Here is a 21923-nt window from a genome sequence, read left to right as displayed (position 1 = left end):
TGTTACAGATTAGCTTCTTCCTAATGGAAGCTCCCCAGTTTACTCCAAGAAACACCCAATTCAAGCGATTTGAATTTCCAACAGCCCACAAGAGCCTTTGGTAATGTCTAAAAATAGCTGGTTTAAATTCTCTTTGGACAGTTAGGCGCTTTGTGTAATTCAATCTCTCTCTGATTATAGGTAGCTAGGTAGCTGTTAACAGCTTCCAGCTCACTGCCTTTCCCCCTCACCAGCATCTTTAATGCAGTGGAGCTTGGCCTAATTACCCAGGGGGTGGTGGCTTCTTTCAAACCAAGGAGAACTCTTCCACAGCTGCCTCTAAGCTGATGCCTGGTGACATTTACCTCATTTTTGTGAAGCTCCAGCACAAAGACATGATAGGACTTCAGAGACACTTGCAGCTGGTTCCAGGCTGTTCTTCATCTGCCCCCAGCAAAGGGAGTTGATGAACAGTTGCTCTGCTTGCTTCTTGCTAGTAAAAAGCCCAAGCTGCTGAGGTCATGTACCATCCCAGCTAGCCTGGCAATGCAGAGCTGGCATTGTCAGAATGTGGGGCATGGGCTTTTGCAATCCTTGGACTCCCACTATGAGGCCTGGGAGGATTTCTGGAAAATTCAGGTATCTGGCATGGGGGTCTCTGGAGCCCAACTTGTTAAAATTTGACAGACCTTCAGGATGGTAAAGAGATGGGAAACTAGGATGTGATGTCAAACAAGATTGGGGTCAAATCCCAGCTCTACTCCCTACTAACTGTGTGACCTGGAAAAGTACTTGAATCTTGTCAGGTTTCAGGGTCTCTGCCTATAAAACAGGGTAATAGTATTGTCCACCTCATAGGTTGCTGTGAGGATTAATTGAGATAGAATATGCACAACACACTTAGCACTAATGACATAGAGTAAACAGCTGTTTCTATTGCCATCACTGTTATTATTTAGGAAGGGTTGGTTATTAGGAAGACACTATTACACCAGAGCCTTTTGCAAACAAGAAGGCATCTTTTCACTGCTTTGGAAATCCAGAATTCTTTATACCACAGGAGTGTGTCAGGGAAGCAAAGGGATTCCCTGGCCACTTCCCTTTCATTTTCAGACATGAGAAATAAAAGAGTCTCTCGCCCACTGAAGGGCGGGGTGGGGCGAGGTGACCCATATTACAGATGGAGGAAATGAGGCAAGTGGGGAGATTAAATGTCTTGGCTACCGTGTATATTCTGTGTCGAGATCACCAAGACAGTGGAGAGCCACCTGCAGAGAGAGACGGCCTCCAAAGTGCTCCCCAGGTCCCTGGGTGTCGAGCTAAACCATTGTCTTGATGGCTTGGAAGGTTCTCCAACCTATCCACCAGACATCAGGAAGCCCTCTGTGACTTCACGCAGTCTCCTCACAAAGTAAAATAGGCCAGACTTCAGGAATACCTTCCACCCAGGAGATTAAATGCTCCTGGAACTGACTTCCCAGACTGTTATCCTCCTAACCGCACCCCCAGAACACATCTTACCCAAAGAGGTGCATAGCAGTAGTTTCTAATCCATCTCTGGTCTGTTAAGCCCTCTAAAAATCTCATCTTATTTGGTATTCAGAGCATTCCGTTTAACCCTCCTCTCTAATCTGGGAGAGTCAGAGACTCATTAGCAGGTGCTTAAATGTCAAAGGGAAACCAGTCTCTGCAGAGCTGGATCTACAAAGACTTCCTTCCTCTTCCTACTCTGGCCTCCTAATATCTAGGCAGGCTGGAAGAAAGCACATGGAGAAATGCCAGCCTAGGGATTCCACATGGCTCTCCTCCTTTTTTCAGTCTAAGGATGGCTGGCAAGGAGATAGACCTTTGACTGCCCCGTCTCTACTACCTGCAGCTCACAAAGTTCATTCATGTCCATCTCTGAATGATCTACCCAGTATTTATACCCCCATTTTAGAGATGAGAACATTGAGGCTTTGAAATGAGAGGAAACTTGCCCATGGTCAAAGACAAGGTAGGGTGGAGGTGCCAGTGGGTACCATGTGAAGGAAAGCTCCCCATTTTAACAGAGTCAGGATTCGAACTCCTGTTTCCTAGTCGCTAAGTTTTCTGTTTCTCAGCCAGGATGACTCATCCTGAGCCTGTCAGTCTAGGGACGTGTCATGGCCCTCTGATGTGGTACCAGGATAGAAGACCTCTCCTGGGGCTCTGGGTGAGGGTGGGTCTCCTGAAGCTCAACTGAAGATGCAGGCTAATGTGACCCATCAGGGGACTGAGCCCAAATATGATGGGTGCCCAGCTTGGGGGCAGGGGAGAGGGCAGAGCATTTGGTCAAGGAAGCCTAAAGGAAGACGCATGTGTGCCACCCACAGGCCCTGAGACTCCATCAGAGGGACCTGCCCACCCAGTTGCTCTCTCTTCTTATGGTGCATTTCCCCTTGCACTGGGGAAATAAATGTTTTTTTATCTGAACCTAGGTACCGGCTGTTGTGGGGGATGGTTGGGAAATGTCAAACACCTGGTGGCATTGAGTCGGGCTCATGAGATGGCTGAAGCCCAGCCTCATCCTCTACTAGGAGAAAAGGAGCCCTCCTCCCAGCCAGCTGGTTGCCAGGCAACCCAGAGAGAGCCCCTAGGGTTATTGTCTCCACGTGCACAAACACCTTATGGTAAGATCACCCTCCTAGAGGTTGATTTGATGCACAACCACACCAGTTATCGATAGAAGCGCACAGTCTAATGCAGAGGGCCACAGACTCCTATGTTCCCCCATAGACAGACCCACTATGTGTAAATGAACATGGTCCACAGGGTCACATTTGCATTCTCAGAGCTCGGCATCCACATGCCCAGATAGGTGGATCTGCACTCACACTGGCATGAACACAGCCACACATACACACGAGATGCACACATCATCACTCACACCCTCTCATACACAGATGAGCACTGTGTGCACAGCAACAGACACACATTCAGGGTCACGTCCCACTGCCCAATCTCACTGCAGCCAGACCCACAACTGCCCTCACACAGCCTCTCCTGCCTCCTATTAAAGCACAGACAGACACATCCACACCCACATGCCCAAACACCACTCACCTCTTCAGACACGATTGTGTCTTCCCAACAGTGCTGTGTTTGGGGCCTCAGACCCCACCAGGGTGTTGAGGTGGGACTCAAGAAAGGACCCACATTACAGGATAAGAGCTGGTGGGCTTGGGATCCCTACAAGGGTACCCAGGACTGCCCTAGCCCCAAAGGGGCCTCTGTTGGCCCCAACCCTCAAAATACTACCTGTAGCAACCCTCAGCTCCAGCTTATGACCCAGGAGGGATTTCATTATGGTCCCTCAAATAGGATTCTGGTGGGGAAGAGGCAGGTTAACAATGTGAAGTTGGTTCTAGAGACCCAGGGTCAAGATCTGATCATCTGAGGATGCTTAAAGAAGAATCAGACTCCAGTGTCAGGTGACCTCAGAGTGACAGCCCTGACTTTCTGAATGATCTGTGGTCAAAAGCAGAGTGGACATGAAGGGTGGGAGAGAGAAAATCAATGTCCCACTGTTGTGAAATGCTAAAGCCAGGGATGGCTTTTTAAAAAGGGACAGCCCAGGAGAGTGCAGACTTGGAATTCAGACATTCCTAGGTTGGAATCCAGACACTGCCACTTGTCAGCTGTATGGCCTTGGGCAAGTCAATTGCCCCTCTGCACCTGTTTTCTCTTCTTTATAATGGAGAGAATAAGATCTTCTAGCTAAGGGTTAGGAGGGTTCCATCGCATAAGATATATCAAGCATTTACACAAAGCCTAGCACTTGCTAAATATCAAAGATATCAGACTGACTTTTGCAAACTGGGTGACCTGCATCAAGCAGGTTCAGTCCTCTAAGCCTTGAGTTTCCTCATCTGTAAAAATGGGAAGCCCCATATGACCAGGATGAATGGGAGAGTTCATTGAGACCACGTGTGTGAACAGCTCAGTCTACTTTCCAACACATACCAGACAATCAGTACGTGGTAGCAATAATGATCACAATATTAAATAATTTTTTTAAGACAAGATCTCACTCTGTCAACCGGCTAGAGTGTGGTGGCATGATCATGGCTCACTGCAGCCTCAACTGCCTAGGCTCAAGCAACTCTTCCATATCAGCCTAAGTAGCTGGGACTACAGGCATGTGCCACCACACATAGCCAATTTTTTAAAAAAATTATTTGTAGTGATGGGGTCTCGCTATATTGCTCAGGCTGGTCTCAAATTCCTGGGCTCAAGGGATCCTCCTGCCTTGGCCTCTTAAAGTGTTGGGATTACAGGTGTGAGCCACTGCACCTGGCCAACATTATAGTAATATAAGCATCTATTCATAATGGTATCATTATTATTGGAAGAAGCACAGGCTTTGGAGACAGAAAACCTGGCTTCGATCTCACTCTGCTGTTTGCCAGCTCTGTAACACTGGAAGCCAGCAAGCCTTCCCGAGCCACCTCAGTTTTCATCTGTGAGATGGAGGTACCCATAGCATCTACTGCCTATGGCTGCTGTGAAGACTGAATGGACCCAGAGTTCCCAGCATGGAGCCCGGCATCAGCAGGAACTCAGTAAACGCAAGTGGAGTGGAAAGAGAGAGAGGGAAAGCAGGATCTCATTGCCCAGTGACCTGAGTTAGCATCCGGCTAACTGTGTTTTCTAGTTAAGTGAGGGTTCATCCACAGTGCTTGGGGCTTCCTGCCTCATTACCATAAATCTTTAGCTCAAAGGCTCATCTCCCAGGAGGGTGTATTGGCTCATGCCTGTAATCCTAGCACTTTGGGAGACTAAGGCAAGCAGATCACTTGAGGTCAGGAATTCCAGACCAGCCTGGCCAACATGGTGAAAACCCGTCTCTGCTAAAAATACAAAAATTAGCTGGGTGTGGTGGTGCACACCTATAATCCTAGCTACTCAGAAGGCTAAGGCAGGAGAATCACTTAAACCCAGGAGCTGCAGGTTGCAGTGAGCCAAGATCGCACCACTGCACTCCAGCCTGAGTGACAAAGCAAAACTTGGTGTCTCACACACACACACACACACACACACACATATACATACGTGTGTGTATACATCTCCACTTCCCTCCCTCCCCTCACCTTGTATGGCACATTCTATGAACATCATCCTCTGGGTGATCTTACAGGGCATCCCTCTCAGCACCCCAGGCCACAAGATGGAAGAGTGTCCAATGTTTCTCTACAGGGCACTAGTAGCATTTGGGATGTGCCACGTGCTTGTTTAGGTGGTGAAGGGCTGTCCTATACAAAACAGGCATGCACATTTCTGCCCTCAGCCCTTCAAGTGCCAGTGGCCTCAAACCACTGGAGCCATCAAAAGTGTTCCCACACTTCTTGGCATGTTCCCAGGGTAGTAGGCAAGAGAGTCACTGCATAGTCTAACTCCTAGTCCTCATTTATATGTGGGGACACTGAGGTCTGGAGGGACCATGCAGCAGATCAGCAGCACCCTGGCACTGTCACCACTACCACTGTCATTTGTCTCACCAGGATAAAGCCAGAGACCCAGAAAGCTAAAATAGCAGGAGTCTGGGGCATGCCCTGGAAATCAGCCACTTAACCAAATTCCTAATGTCCTCTTAGTTTTCTTGGCTTGCCACTGCAACGAGCAACTTCAGGTTACCAGGCGCCATGTGGTAGAATCACTACGGTGCCTTTGGTAGCTAAAATAAAAAATTATCATTCATAAACACCCTCCCCCCACCCTTCTGCTCAGGGAGTTATTTCATATCCTCTTCTCTGTGCATAAATATAAATATATATGTGTATGCTAAAAAGTGCTTTTATACTCCAGATAGACCCAAACACCGCTATAGAGAGAGACATATGGTTTTTGCAACTTGCTTTGCTTTCTTCCAAGGGCTAGCTAATATTTTGATTCTGAGATGAGCCTCAGTAAGTTTCTGCAAATGATTAGGTCCTTAGATTTGTCTTGCAACATCTTCTCTCGAAGCCCTGTTTCTCTCATCTGTAAAATGAGAGTTTACGATGAACCTTGCGGGATTTTCAAGAAGGTGACATGAGCTGATGTTTCTGAAGTGCTCAGCAGAGCAGATGATACATAATAGGAACTCAGTAAATGGGGCCTGTTCTTGGGCTGGTGGTTTTGATCACTCCGTGTTAGCAGTGCCCTTTGTTTCATGTGGATGGCTATGCTTCTGGAAGGGAATCTACAACTCAGACTTCGAGAAATAACTGAATCCAATTTTAAATGTATATCACAAGCCTTTCAAAAGATTTAACAGTGGCCACTTAAAAAATTGTTTTAATAAAGATGGAGTCTCACTGTGTTGGCCAGGTTGGTCTTGAACACCTGGCCTCAAGCAATCTCCCTGCCTTGGCTTCACTTTTTAAAATTTGTCTTTATTACATAAAATACATATTCATTGTAGAAAAAAGAAAAGAGTTTTACAAAGAGATGGAAATAAAAATTACCTATATTCCTCCTGGACTGGTCAGAGTTCTCCAGGGAAACAGAAGAAATAGGATTGAAACCAATAGGATATGTGAATAGATATACTGAGACATTTATTTTAAGGAAACTGGCTCACGCAATTGTGGGAGCTGGCAAGTCCGAAATTCGTATGGCGGGCCAGCAGACTGGAAACTCAGGCAGGAGTTAATGCTGCGGTCCTGAGATGGAATTCCTTCTTCTCCAGGAAGCCTTAGGATTGCTTTTAAGGCCCTCAACTGATTGGACAAGGCTCACGCACATTATCAAGGGTAATTTCCTCTACTTAAGTTCAACTAATGATAGATGTCAATCACGTCTATAAAATACCTTCAGAGCAACATCTAGACCAATATTTCACCAAACAACTTGGCACCATGACCTAGCTAAATTGACACATAACATTTATCCATCACACCTACTGTCCAGGGACATCACGGTCATTAACATGCTGGTATAATCTCTAGAGATTATTTTTTTTTTACAAAATTGGTATTTTATAATGTAGAATTTTATATTTGTTTTTATTTAACTTCATATCTTAAAAACATTTTCATCTGGCCAAAATATCCTTTAACACCATTTCTTTCAATGGAATTCCACTTTCAATACAATTCCATTGTGTGCTGTCATTCCAGACATTCCTAGCCCAATTATCTCATTGCTGGACACCTAGGTTGTTTCTACTCCTTCGCTTGTTAATTTTTAAAATGCTGCAGTGAACATCCTCATTGATAAACCTTTTTGTACATCTGCAGTGGATGCTATAGGCGCCCACTGGAGTCCTCTTTGCTGTGGTGACTGTTGGTGGCAATCAATGGCTCACATCGGCCCCCTTCTCTGAAAAATAGCCTTGGACCCATCAGGAGCAAGGGGCCCTTCCCAGGAAGTTATGCCCCACCCTGGGGGACAGCCCACAGCTAAAAGCTGACTGACCTTGGAGGCTAGGATGGACAAGGCCAATGCAAGCCAGCCTCCTTTCCGTAAGGTGGAGCCAGCTCTGCAGTGCAGTTTCCCATCCAGAGCACCCTCCTGATTCCCACTGTGAGACCAGGATGGAGGTGGGACCCAGCTGAGGTCACATCCTCAGTTAGCTCTGTCAGGTCCTGCCTCTCCGATTTCTTTATCTGAGAGCACGCCTTCAATAAAACATTTGTCTCAGGCTCTGCTTCAGCGGCCCCAGCCTAAGATAGCATCTCTGAATATTTTCTTAAGGGATGACTTCTATTGAAGATTTGACAGCGGGCTCCAAATTTTTTATTGTGTAGCTGCACTATTTCTGGGTTAAAGTTTCTTAAAGGGAGTCCCTCTGACATGTCAGTCCCTTGCAGCTTGTCATGGTGCTCAATACTGGGTAGATAGGGACTTCTGAGGCTCAAGACTTTTCCCCTAAAGCCCAGGGCAGTAAGAGGGAGAGGAGAACCCTGGTAGTAGTGAGTAACGACAAGACAGCCCCGGACCCCTTGCTTCCCTTAGTCCTCAAACACTCAGTCCTGATGAGATTACAACAATTCTCCATGCACTTAATCATTTCTCTGGATGGGGCATTGCCATGGTTGGGGATGAGGAAGTAAGGCATGGGAGTCTGACTAAAAAAGGGGGATAGCATGACCCAGGAAGAACCTCATCTCAGCGACCTGGGCTGTTGACAAAGGGGCCAGGAGGAGAACATTCTTTGATGTATCAAGCTCATTGACTATGAGCAGACATGTTCAAGAACAGAAAACATGGCCACTCTTTCTATCTCTGCTTTGACTCACTCTGTGACCTGGGGCCAGACTCTTGCCTTCTCTGGGCTTTCTTCAGAAGGTAGTTTTCCACACCAGATATGACTCCTTGTGTATCTGACTGGTCCTCTTCTCTCTGGCTCTTCAGATGGAAGTGCAGTGTTCCGGGGCTGCTTTCGCAGGCCTGACAACCTTTCCCTGGCCTTACCCGTGACAGCTGCCATGCTGAACATGTCCGTGGACAAGTGCGTGGACTTCTGCACAGAGAAGGTGAGCCCAAGGTGGGGACCACAGAACTCAGGAGGAGGGGATGGTGCAGGACAGCTGAAGGAACCACATGCTTGGCTGGAGATGCAACAGCTCAGTCAGGACAGATGCAGTCGTTGACTGGGGTCTATGACATGGGAGAGGGATGTGACTGTTTCATGTGGACCTGAGGGGTTGGAGCTGCACAGAATAGAGTTTCCTGCCTTTGAGGAATTGAGTTTTAATACTGAGGAATACTTAGGAATGAGTGTGTATTAGTCCATTTTCATACTGCTATGAAGAAATACCCCAGATTGGGTAATTTATTTTTTTAAAAAAAAAGACGTTTAATGCCCTCACAGTTTCACATGGCTGAGGAGGCCTCTCAATCATGGTGAAGCCAAAGGAGGAGCAAAGGCACATCTTACATGGCGGCAGGCAAGAAAGCATGTGCAAGGGAACTGCCCTTTTTAAAGACATCAGATCTCGTGAAACTTATTCACTATCATGAGAACAACATGGGAAAACACACCTCCATGATTCAGTTACCTCCCACCAGGTCCCTCCCATGGGGAGTATGGGAGCTACAATTCAAGCTGAGATTTGGATGGGGACACAGCCAAACCATATCAGGTGGTGACATTTGAACTGGGCCTAGAAGCATTAAAAAAAAATGCCAGGTAAAGGTAAGGACAGCCCCACATTGGGGCAGAGGGAGGTCCCCATTGCTGGAGGTGTGCGAGCAGAGGCATCATCCAGAGCTTTGGGCACTGGATAGCAATTGGGCTGGATGATCTTTTTTTTGGCATAAGATGCTAGATGTCTGACTGTTTATGCTTCTTCCCTAGCCAGACTGTGAACTCCTGGAGGGTAGGGGCTGTACCTTGCTTCAATACCCCCAGCACAGAACTGGGCACATAACCAGCACTCAGTGATGTCCAAGGAGCTCCAGCTTTTTCTCAAAATGATCTAATTACTACAGTGCCCAGAGGAGAACCATCCCTCCTCCACCACAAAAAGATGGTTGAGCATTTCATTCCTTCTAGAGAGTAGCTGAGGGTAGAGAGGTAAAAATGCTTAAACACTGAGATGAAGCTTTCTCCTGCAAGACTTAAAAAAGAAATCCCTTTCTCACGGTCATGCAATACACCACAGAAAATGCCCCCCTTGGTGTGATGGTGATATGGGACCCATGCTTTGGGGAAATCTGTCTGAATCTATTCTCAGACTCAGTGAATCGAGTTACACAGATCACTGGCCAGTGGATCCAGCCACACCAGTGTGACCCTGGTTTGCCATGAGGTTAGTCCTGGACCAGCTACCAGGGAGAACTAGAGGTGGTGGGTTCAGTTTAGAAGCAACATGGGCAAAAGCCAGACCCTTGCCCACCAGATCTCAGGTCCAGCCTGCCCCTACTTAGCTGTTCATTAGAACAAATAAAGCAATCAGAAACACATCTACCAACAAAGACTCTGGGTACACAGAGGTATCAGTATCTCCTTTGGCTTAAAAGAACAAACTCAGAAAGCTTTTCCCAAAGCATGGGTCCTGTATCACCATCACACCAAATCTGCAAATATTTAATAAGATCCTACTGTGTGTCAGGACTCCTGCTTAGTGCTGGGGATGCAAAGTAACAAGACACAATCTCTGTCCTCAAGGATGCAGGAATTCACTGGGCATCTGCATTGTGGCACCTCCTGGGTGCTCAGACCACACCGAGTCCTCGATGCCCCATCTGCTTTGAGTCATCCTGCTTGGCTATTTCTCTTCATGCATTGGGCTGCTAAGGCATGAAGCAATTCTCTGGAAATCTGAAAGGCTGCAGCATCACAGCAGTGGCTGCTTGCTGAGAGAACATCCTCCATGCAGCCCTGTGCACCATGGATCACACAGTTTACTTCTCAGGCCAAGCCTATGAGTTTGACATTTTCAGTCTCATTTCACAGATGAGAAAACCAAGACTCACACAGGTGAAGTCATTTGCCTAAGTTCTCAGCACAAGTGAGTGGCAGAGCTGGAGGTCACACTGGGGACTGACTCCAAATTCAAGCTCTTAAACTTCTGAGCCACCCTGGTGACCCCACCAGAGAGGCTTCCCAGAGCCATTCGAGAAGACTAGGTGACCTCAAATCACCAAGTTTTTCTTAAGGGCTTGCTGTGCTCCTAAAAGGCATCCTGGTTCCAGGCCTTTGCTATTGTACACAGGGCTGCAATGAACATACATGTGCATGTGTCTTTATAGTAGAACGATTTATAGTTCTTCGGGTATATACCCAGTAATGGGATTGCTGGGTCTCTGGGAGAGGAGCATCACACACTGGGGGCAGTTGGGGGGGTAGGAGAGAGACAGCGGGGGGTGGGGAGGGTGGCGAGGGATAACATGGGGAGAAATGCCAGATATAGTATGCACATAAAGTAAAATAAATAAATTTTTATATATATATATATGTGTGTGTGTGTGTGTGTGTATATATATATATATTAAGGCATCCTGGAAGATGGGAGGTGACGTTTGTGAGATTAAAGGAGGCTTGGCTATTATTTGGTCCAGCTCTCTCCCCTTAGCAGGAATCCCTCCACCCACACTGCAGTCCCTCACTTCCAGAGGGCCCTGGGGGAACCTATAGATCCCCTGGAAGTTGGGGGACAAGCAGGGGTGGAACAGGGAGATCATGAGGCAAACTGGTGCAGCAAAGTGATAGACTGTACACAGGACTGCAGAGAAGTGAGGGTGTGTATGTGTGAACAAGAAGTCCTCCTGCAAACCTCCCTCTTCCTATTTTCTCTGATCTCCTTAGGAGGCAAAGGAGAGAAATTAAGGGGATCAAGTGGACCAGGATACAGAGCTGCTTGTGTCAAGTGATAGAGGGTCTGAGGTTTAGGGTGTCAGAGGAGGCTGCAGCATTCTTACTAGTTAGAAAATGTCATCAGTCATGGCCCAAGCTGACCCTCCAGCACATCAGCACTTCTGCTCTTCAGCTGGGCACCGCAGTTCCTATTTAACACCTTTTAGGAAAGAAACCAAAGCTACCATGACAAAGCTGGCTGGATCCAGCCACGCAGGTGTGACCCTGGTTTGCCACCAGATTAGTCCTGGACCAGCTACCAGGGAGAACTCGGGTGGTAGGTCCAGTTTACAAGCAAATTGGGCAAAAGGCAGACCCTTGCCCACCAGATCTCAGGTCCATCCTGCCCCCACTTAGCTGTTCAATAGAACAAATAAAGCAATCAGAAACGGCTCTCCCAACAAAGACTTTGGTTACACAGAGGTATCAGTATCTCCTTTGGCTTAAAAGAGCAGACTCAGACAGCTTTTCCCAAAGCATGGGTCCCATATCACCATCTCACCAAGGGGGCATTTACTGTGGTGTATCGCATGACCATGAGAAAGGGATTTCTTTTTCAGTTCTCTTTCAATTCTTCCAGGAGAAAGCTTCATCTCAGTGTTTAAGCATCAACACCTCTCACCCTCAACTACTCTCTATGCAGGAAAAATGGAACCAACACCAGGCTCAGAGTCTTGGCTGGCCAGAGTGCCTAGGTAGAATTTCATCACTTGCTTTGTTTCTATAGTACGTGCATTTACAGTATGGAGATGTATGGAAGTGCTACTTGTCCACAACTACTATTTGTGGTAGCAATATAAAGTATCCTTTGAAATTTAGGTTACAAAATGTGAATCGACTTAAAGGAAACAAATAAGTAAACAATAGTACAGAAGGTGCACAGATGGGGCAAAATCATAAAAGCAGGGTTCGGGGATGGAATTTGGGGACTCTCAAGTTGAGGGAGAGTGACAGAGAAGGCAGTGGTTGGAATGCAAATCCTGTTCTCCATTTGGAGTCTGAAGCTGTCAAGGAATTTAGCAACTCTCTTCCTCTTCTTCTCCCACTCCATCCGCAGGAGTACCCGCTGGCAGCTCTTGCAGGCAACGCCTGCCACTGTGGGTTTCCCACCACCCGATTCCCCCTCCATGACAGAGAGGATGAGCAGCTCTGTGCCCAGAAGTGCAGCGCAGAGGAGTTTGAGAGCTGCGGGACTTCTAGTTACTTCATTGTGTACCAGACACAAGTCCAAGGTGAGCCAGGCCCTTCCCCAGTGGACCCCAGATGCACTCCCCATGGCTTCCCTCCCAGACGTGTCCCCACCAGTCCATCCCACACAGCCCACAGCAAGGAGAGAACCATGCAAGCCAGAGGGCAGAGGGCAGGGCTGGTGAGCTCCACCAGGCTTAGAGTTCCTGGATAGGCAACAGGAGTGCCCAGGGTGGGGAGGGTTCTGATGACCCATCTCTATCCCTCATCACTGAGGATCCTTGGTGGCTCCTGTAGTGAGACTGAATGAGAAGAGAGACTGAGCCTCCCACTGGCTGCAACGCAGATCCTGGACAAGTCATTTCCCCTTCCCAAGCCTCCGTTTTTCCATCTATAAAATGAAGCTGTAGACTGTTGGCCTCCAAGATTCCTTCCAATGCTAAGATGTTGTAAATTTATCTATAAGTTCTTCTTTCTCTCCCTTCTTCTCTCTGTCTCACTCACCCTTTCCACTTCTAGTCTTCTTCCTTAGCTAGTGGAATGCACACTTACTGTTATCTCCTCTTCTGTCTCTTGGGGCTATCAGACATGATGATAATGATGGTGGTGATGATGATGATGATGGTGATGATGATGATAATGATGATGGTGATGATGATAATGGTGATGATGATGATGATGATGGTGATGATGATAATGATGATGGTGATGATGATAATGGTGATGATGATGATGGTGATGATAATGATAATGATGGTGATGATCATGATAATGATGGTGATGATCATGATGATGATGATGATGGTCATGGTGATAATGATTACGATGATGGTGATGATGATGATGGTGATGATGATAATGATTATGAAGATGGTGATGATGGTGATGATGATGATGGTGATAATTATGGTAGTGATGATGATGATAATGATAATGATTATGATGATGGTGATGAGGATGATGGTGATGATTATGATAATGGTGATGATAGTGATAATAGTGATGCTGATAGTGCTGATGATGGTGATGAGAAGGAGGAAGAGGAGCAGGCAGCAACACTTGGGGTTTCTCAAGGTCTGGTCTTACTCTGTGCCAGACTCAATGTTGCATCCTTCATATGCATTTTTTCATTGAATCCCCTCAACTCTCTATAAGTTGGAAACAGTCATTATGCCCTCTTTACCGTGAGGGGGTGGGATTGAGACTCAGAACAGTTGAGGAGCTTACCTTAAGTCATAGTGTTTATAAACTTTCCCAATAAAAACCGTTTCTCTTGACAAGGTATCATGAAGGGTGGGTGGCACTTGGGTGGGGATTGGGGGCATCCCTTGCCAGGACACTCAGCCCAAAGGAAGTCCCTGAAGGATCACCCCAATGTCTGAATATATTGGCTGTCTACTATGTACCAGTCCTTATGCCAAGCCTCATCTCATTTAGCGATGTGAAATCCACAGTAAACCTATGATCAGGGCAGCATCATCCCCACTTTACAGATGACAGAACTAAGATTCAGAGAGACTGGGAACTGGCCACAATTATACGTCTACAAAAGCAATTTGTTTTCAGGTGTCTGACTCCAAAGCCCCTGCTAGAAACCTTTGCCCATGCTCCGGTGACACTCCCCACAGTCTGGAAAGCCAAGAAAACACCATTGGGCTAGACGTCCTCCTCGCCATTTCCCAGTCACCAAGCTGCCATATGTGGTTGAGCAGGTTGAGCACTGCACTGGCACAGTCTACAGAAAAAGTGGTTCCTGAAAGCTAGCCACATGCCGTGTGCCCTGGATGGCAGAACATCTGTCCAGAGGAAGGAGTGGGCACCTTTTTCTGATCTGCACAAAAGTTCTGTAAGAGCTAGTGGCAGCCTCACCAATAGCCTGTCCCTGTTTGACAGATGGGGTACCAGTAGTGATCCACTGTGGCTGTTTGTATGGTAGCTAAAGTCCTTCTAAGAGCCTAGTGAGCATGTGGCTCTTGGCTCTATTTACAGTCGGATGGGGAAGGATGGATCTTTGTTAGCTTTCAGAAAAGTGTTGGTTAGTCTGTGCAGAGCTGTGCTGCCTCAGCCTGCAGGGGAAAGTCATACACAGATTAATTACTCTGTGATCATGAATGGCTTTGAGGTGGCCAGAACAGACACTGGAGCCTTTTCAACAGCAGATAACGATTCCCTAATTGATGAGCTTGCTCATTCTCAGTGCCCTACCCCCAGGCCATTACTAGGGCTTGCATTTTTCCATGTCACTCTTGCAGTTTCTACACACTGGGGAGGTTTGACAGTTATGTGGCTCATCAGCCTGCCAAGAGCCTGGCCCACCAGGGCTGCCATTTATTGAGCACCTACTGTGTGCTCAGCACTGATGCCCCTTATGGGAACTAAATAATCATTGAACACTTGCTCTGTGCCAGGCTCTGTCAAGTCTTTTACCTGCGTTAAATCATCTAATCATCCAAACAGTCCAGTTGCATAAGCAGTGTTATTACCATTTTACAAATGAGGTAACTTGGCACAGGGAGGCTGAGCAACTTGGCCAGAGTCACACAGCTCAGACAGGGCTGTATATGGATTCAAACCCAGGCAATCGAGGTCCCAAGACTGCACTCTCCACCCTAGCTTCTCAAAATACACTGTGAATAATTCACACTCATTATCCCACATAATCCTGTAAGGTTTATTAGCCCCATTTTATAGGTGTGGAAACTGAGGCTTAGTGAGGTGAAAGCCTTGTTGAGTGTCACACAGGTAGACCATGAGAGTTCTGGAAGGAAACCCAGGTCAGTCTGATTCCAAAACTGCATATGATACTGCCTCTAACATCTGCTTAATTTATGGGGCTTAGGAACCAAATCAACTTGCTTTATGGCACTGAGAACCACAGCTTTTACCTTGGGGTTGGCCCTGGCCTTCCAGGAAGTATTTGAATAGAGAATTCTGTTTTTGGAGGAAATTAAGGAGCCTGGTCTGCCCCATACGACCTATTAACCCAATATTTTATTCTAGAAAAAAAAAAATCAAACCTCCAAAAAGGTCGGAAGAATTATCCAGTGAACACCTATATGCTCATTCCATAGATTCTGTGACATATGTTAACTTTTGCTGTATTTACTTTATTGTCCATCTCTCCATTTCCCGCCTCCCTCAATCCTTCCTAATTTTTGGTGCCTTGCAAAGTAAGTCGCAAACATCATTGTACTTCAGGATGTTGTCATTGGTTATAATTCAATATTAGCTTTTCTAAAGTAACATTTCCACAGAGTGGAGTGCGCATACTTTAAGTGTACTGGTTAATGTCAACTGGGTAATCCACTCCCCTGTCAAACTATAAAACATAACCATATTCTAGAAAGCCCCTGTGCCTGGGTTCCTTTCTGCAGTATATTCCAGTGAAAACCATCCCCAGAAGCTTACTTGGCTTCAACATAGATGTCTCTTGGTTTATTTTCTCCTAAATCTGCTCATCTCAGAACAAAGATTAAACAAGCAGGAGAAGAGAGCTGAACCCCCAGCTAGCAGCAACACCACCAGAAACCACAGTAAATTCTATGGGCACTTCCAGCGTATTTGTCTTACTCTAACACTGCATTCATTCATGAGTTTCATTCTCTTAAACAACCTCAGGCTGTCATCACTGCTTAATAGTCCCATTTTACAAGTGAGCAAACTGAGGCTCAGATAGATCATTTTTTTCCTATGTCACCCAGCAAGTAAGTGAAAGAATTGGAATTTAAATCTAGGAATTCACACCTCTCCTTCAAAGGGCTTTTGTGTGAAATCAATGAGGCTCATAGTAAGACTTCAATAAACAGGAGCTAATGCAGAACAGGAAAGACCCTAGTAAAAACTTGGGAAGTAATTACCTATGGAAGGCAGTGATCGGCCCCTGTGCCGTGAGGCGAGCCCGTCTGTTGAACTGAGCATGGGGCAGTCAGTGAGGACCTTGTCCATAACTGGTTGGGGCAGTGAGCAGGGAAGAGGCCACGTGCAAGGGCCAAGGAGCAGATAGAAGGGAGGAAACATGAGGGAACATGGACAACTCTGCTGGCAATGCAGCAGTGATAGGGTGAAGGGGAGCTGGTGGTCGCTGGAAGGGGCTCTTTCTAAATGATGGAGCTATTTGTTCCTGTTTGAGTGCTAATGTGACTGAGCCGGCTGATAGAGAGAAGGTATTGGGGGACGGAAGGAGCAAGGAGCTTGAAGAGAAGGGAGGCAATATGGACTGCACACATGAGCAGGGGATGGGTGGCTTCCCTCAGAAGGAGGAGAGATGGAGGAGAGGGGCCAGGGGAAGTGAGGGAGGTTTGCCTGCCTTCCCTTGGACAGTAAATAAGGGTGAAGATCATCTGCCCCCTGCTGAAGAAGGCAGCACTGAGACCTGGGGCCTCTAGGCCGGGATCTCATCTTCCTTTCTGCTCCAGCTCCCCCTGCTCTGAGCCTTCCCTCAGCTGCCCTTGCAACTGAGGTGACCAAAAGAAAGGCTTGTGCTTTCTGAGCTCCCACTGGGGTTGCAGTGGGAGGTGCTGGGGCTTGTATTTTCTGTTAATTCTGATGGTAATGGCATTCTGTGGGCTCTAAAGAGCCAGAGAATCAAGAATATCTGAATGGTACTCACCACCTCCCAACCCTTTTTACAGATAAGGAAACTGAGGGCTAGAGAAAAATAATAGGTATGCATTTTGAGCACTTTAGAGTATCAACATATTACACACTTTGTTTCATGTAATCCTCACATGATATTATTGTCATCCACCCCTTCACCATTCTACCCATTCACCCATCCATCCCAGGAGCAGTTATTAAGTACCTGCTGTATACCAGATATTGTGGAAAGTTTTGGTGAATCAGCAAAACACAATATGAGCAGGGTTTCTGACCACACGACTAATTGCATGAATAATTATCTGAATTGCAAGTGTGATCAACAATAGAAGAAGATGGATGTAGTAACACACTAATGACAGCTCAGGGAGTCAGGAAAAGAGGGCAGGGAGGAAGAAAAGACGGAAGGAAGAAGGAAGGAAGGACAGACGGACAGACAGATGGACTCATTCAACTGAGAGCTGAAGTACAAAAAGCAAAGGCAGGTAGGAGGCAATGGAGGGGGAACAGCATGCATGAAGGCGCTATGTCAGGATGAAACAGAGCACAGAAGAGGAAGTATAGAGAAACCAGGTGGCTGGCATGTGGTGGAGTGGATTAGAATGGGCCTTTGAGTTTGCAGAGGCCAACCACGTGGGCTTGGAGGCAAAGATAAGAACCTTGGACTGCATCCTATTCTCAAAAGGCATAGATATTATTTTTCTCTAGCCCTCAGTTTTCTTATATGTAAAATGGGTTGGAAGGTGGTGAGTACCATTTGGATATTCCTGATTCTCTGGCTTTTCAGAGCCCACAAAATACAAGAATAATGGAAAATATAAAATGGATGCCATTGACGGTTTCAATCTGGAGGAAAGGGTACAGGAGAATGGGAAAGACTTGCCCTGCTGGGGGGAAACTGAGGCTGGAGAGAAGATTCACCCTCCTAGCTGACTTTCATTGGATCCCTACTATGGGCTAAGCACTGTGTTTATCCCTTTCCATCATTATCCCATTTAACACTCACCTCAACCCTATGAGGGAGGAACCATCTCCCTCATTTTACAGATAGGGAAACTGAGGCAAGGCCCAAGGAAGCTTTCCCGTGACCCAGGCAAGTGTCCTGTGCACTGGATCACCTGGCTGAGAAGTGGCAGGGGTAGGGCTCATACCCTGGTCCCTTTCAGACAGGCTCCATCTGCCCCTGGCATTGACCTCTGTCCATGCCCCACCCTTTTCAGACAACCGTTGCATGGACAGAAGGTTCCTGCCAGGCAAGTCCAAGCAGCTCATTGCTTTGGCCAGCTTCCCAGGTGCCGGCAACACATGGGCTCGCCACCTCATTGAGCTGGCCACAGGCTTCTATACCGGCAGCTACTACTTCGATGGCTCCCTCTACAACAAAGGTGAGGAGACAGCAGGGAGGGCAGAGCAGGAGGTTCCCTGGGCTTGGGAAGGTCCCCACGTGGAGGGTATGGGAATACTCCTCCTTGAGTACCTACTGTGTGCCACTCTCCCAGGCACACTTATTGAGACTCACTGCATGCTTGGTACTCCCCCCGTTCCTTTATGCCCCACAAACATTTCTTGAGTCATGTCCTGGATACTCCACCAGCATCTATTCAATAATTGACGTTTATCAAGTACCTATCATGTGCTGGGTACCTTTCCTCCATTTAGGTCACCACAAACATTCCTTAAACACCTACTGTGTGCTGGTACTTCATCACAGATGTTTACTGACCAGCAACTCTTTGATGTAATAGAGGTACAAGAACCGTGTTCACTCTGGGGACATTTATTGAGCACCTACTGTACACCAGGGGTCCTCTCCACATTTAAGTCAACAATATTCACAATGTAGGTAATCTATTTTCATTCCATTCACAGATGTTTATTGAGCCCTGGAATGTTCTGGATGCACTTCCTAAGTTAGGTGTCCCAACATGCATCTGTGGAACACCAGCTGTGTGTGAGGTGACTCACGTAGGTTCAGATTGCCAAAGATGTTCTCTTGGCACCTAGTAGGTGGCCAGGTGGCGTATTCTTATTTAACCCTGCATAGAAACCCTGCGAGGTACAATAATGATGCTCTTTCCCAGAAATGAAAACTGACGCTTGGAGAGGAGAAATAACTTGCCCAAAGTCACACAACGTGTTTTTTAACAAGCTGATCGGGGATTGCGTTCTAGTGTTTCCCAGTTTCAAAGCCCACATCTTTATTACTCTATCACACAGGTAAGAAATTCCTAGGTTTCTGGCCAGGCACAGTGGCTGACACCTGTAATCCCAGCACTTTGGGAGGACAAGGTGAGTGGATCACCTGAGGTCAGGAGTTTAAGATCAGTTCGAATCACTTGAACCTGGGAAGCAGTGGTTGCAGTGAGTTGAGATCACACTATTGCACTCCAGCCTGGGTGACAGAGTGAGACTTCATCTCAAAAAAAAAAAAAAAAAGAAAGAAAGAAAGAAATTCCCAGGTTTCTTACTGAGGAACGAGAAATCATGGATGAAATGCCCCTTTGGGGAGAGAGATCCAAGATGGCTGATGATTAGCAGCTCGGGCACGTACCTCCCAGTGAAAGCGCAAAGAACGAGAGGACGCCACACTTTCAGACGAATATTAGTTGCTCACGGACCAGGAGATTCCCAGTGGAGGAGCTCCACGGGTCGCCAGGGCGACTCTTGTGGCCGGCGTGGCGGTTTTGCTGGTGCCTTAGCACGCCAGTTCTTGGTGCAGAGTCCGGAGATTCCGGGCAGAAAAGCACCATCAATCTTAACACCGCTGTTTTGGCCGGCTCAGTGGATTGCTCAGATTTCGGCGCAGGGAATCAACAAGTTGGACGTCAGAGACCCAGTTAAAAAGTCGGTAATTATAAAGACGACAGACGGACAAATATATAATGAAGGGAAGAAACCAGCGTAAAAAGGTAGAGAATACTCAAAATCAGAATGCCTCTCCCTCTACAGGGGATTGCAATTCCTCATCAGTAACGGAACAAGGCTTAATGGATTACACGTGTGTTCCAATAACAGAAGCAGGTTTCAAAACGTGGGTGATAAGAAACTTCTGTGAATTAAAAGAACTTGTTCTAACCCAATGCAAAGAAACTAAGAACCTTGAAAAAAGGTTTGATGAAATGTTAACGAGAATGGACAATTTAGAGAAGAATATAAGTGAATTGATGGAGCTGAAAAACACAACACGAGAACTTCGCGAAGCATGCACAAGTTTAAACAGTCGAATTGATCAAGCAGAAGGAAGGATATCAGAAGTCGAGGACCAGCTCAGTGAAATGAAACGAGAAGACAAGAATGCAGAAAAAAGGATGAAAAGGAATGAGCAAAGTCTCCAGGAAATATGGGACTATGTGAAAAGACCTAATTTACGTTTGATAGGTGTACCTGAATGTGATGAAGAGAATGAATCCAAGTTGGAAAATACTCTTCAGGATATCATTCAGGAAAATTTCCCCAACCTGGCAAGGCAGGGTAATATTCAACTCCAGGTAATACAGAGAACACCACAAAGATATTCTTCAAGAAGACCAACCCCAAGGCACATAATCGCCAGATTTATTAGGGTTGAAATGAAGGAGAAAATACTAAGGACAGCCAGAGAGAAAGGTCAGGTTACCCATAAAGGGAAACCTATCAGACTTACAGCAGATCTCTCAGCAGAAACCCTACAAGCCAGAAAAGAGTGGGGACCAATATTTAACATCCTTAAAGAAAAGAACTTTCAACCCAGAATTTCCTATCCAGCCAAACTAAGCTTTATGAGCGAAGGAAAAATTAAATCTTTTGCGAACAAACAAGTACTTAGAGAGTTCACCACCACCAGGCCTGCTTTACAAGAGCTTCTGAAAGAAGCACTATACATATAAAGGAACAACCAATATTAGCCTTTCCAAAAATATATCAAAAAGCAAAGAACTTTAACACAATAAAAAATTTACATCAACTAATGGGCAAAACAGCCAGCTAGCATCAAACACCGGTATTAAACTTATATATATTTTAATTGGATAAAAAGCCAAAACCCATCGGTATGCTGCATCCGGGCCCATCTTACATGCAACAATACACAAAGACTCAGAGAGAAGGAGGAAGATTTACCAATCAAACAGAGAGTAAAAATAAACTAATAAACAAAAAGCAGGAGATGCAATTCTCGCCTCTGATAAAGTAGACTTTAAAGCAACAAAGATCAAAAGAGGCGAGGAATGACATTACATAATGGCAAAAGGATCAATGCAACAAGAAGAGCTAACGATTCTATAGATCAACGAGATAGAAAATTAACAAGGATATTCAGAACTTGAACTCAGACCCGGAACAAGTAAACTTAATAAACATTTATAGAACTCTCCACTTCAAATACACAAAACATACATTACCACCTCACACCTATTCCAAAGGTGACTACATAATTGGAAGTAAATCACTCCTCAGTAATCGCATAGCATTTCATAGGTTTAAATTAAATATTGGTTGGCTGTTTGTTTGTTATCTTCTTCCCTTATTCCTTCCTGACTACATCATTAAGTATAATTATCAGTATAAAAGAGGTTTTCAATACCCATTACTAAATTGCATTCTAGCCTGGGCAAGAAAGCAATACTCCCATTCTCTCTCCCTCTTTCTTTTCCTTCTCCCTCCTCCCCATTCTCTCTCTCTCTTTCTCTTCTTTTTCCTCCTTCCTATTCTCTCTCTCTCTTTTTCTTTAAAAAAAAAAAAAAGAAAAGAAAGAAATGCCCCTTTGGGCATGAAGCCCTCTCCTGAGCATGGTGGGAGACATCAGGGAGGCAAGGAGGCTTTGCATCTACATGTGGAACAGCCCTTGGCCATGGTCTTTGTGTCTGCAAACCAGCCG

General features: G+C 46.1%; 1 protein-coding gene across 4 annotated transcripts in view; it reads left to right on the top strand.

The window, feature by feature from the left end:
- The window catches only part of WSCD2 (WSC domain containing 2), a 129982-nt gene that overhangs the window by 84350 nt on the left and 23709 nt on the right, over window positions 1–21923 (top strand). For all 4 annotated transcript variants that reach the window (XM_021675540.2, XM_021675537.2, XM_021675539.2 and 1 more), the window contains 3 exons: window positions 8338–8459; window positions 12342–12516; window positions 18289–18453. In XM_021675540.2, coding sequence (XP_021531215.2) covers window positions 8338–8459; window positions 12342–12516; window positions 18289–18453 — 462 coding nt within the window. The remainder of the gene's footprint in view (window positions 1–8337; window positions 8460–12341; window positions 12517–18288; window positions 18454–21923) is intronic.

Source organism: Aotus nancymaae, unplaced genomic scaffold (assembly GCF_030222135.1).
Source record: "Aotus nancymaae isolate 86718 unplaced genomic scaffold, 86718_ANA_hifiasm-v0.15.2.pri h1tg000021l, whole genome shotgun sequence".
Lineage (NCBI taxonomy): Eukaryota > Metazoa > Chordata > Mammalia > Primates > Aotidae > Aotus > Aotus nancymaae.
This window is presented reverse-complemented; position numbering and strand designations above follow the sequence as displayed.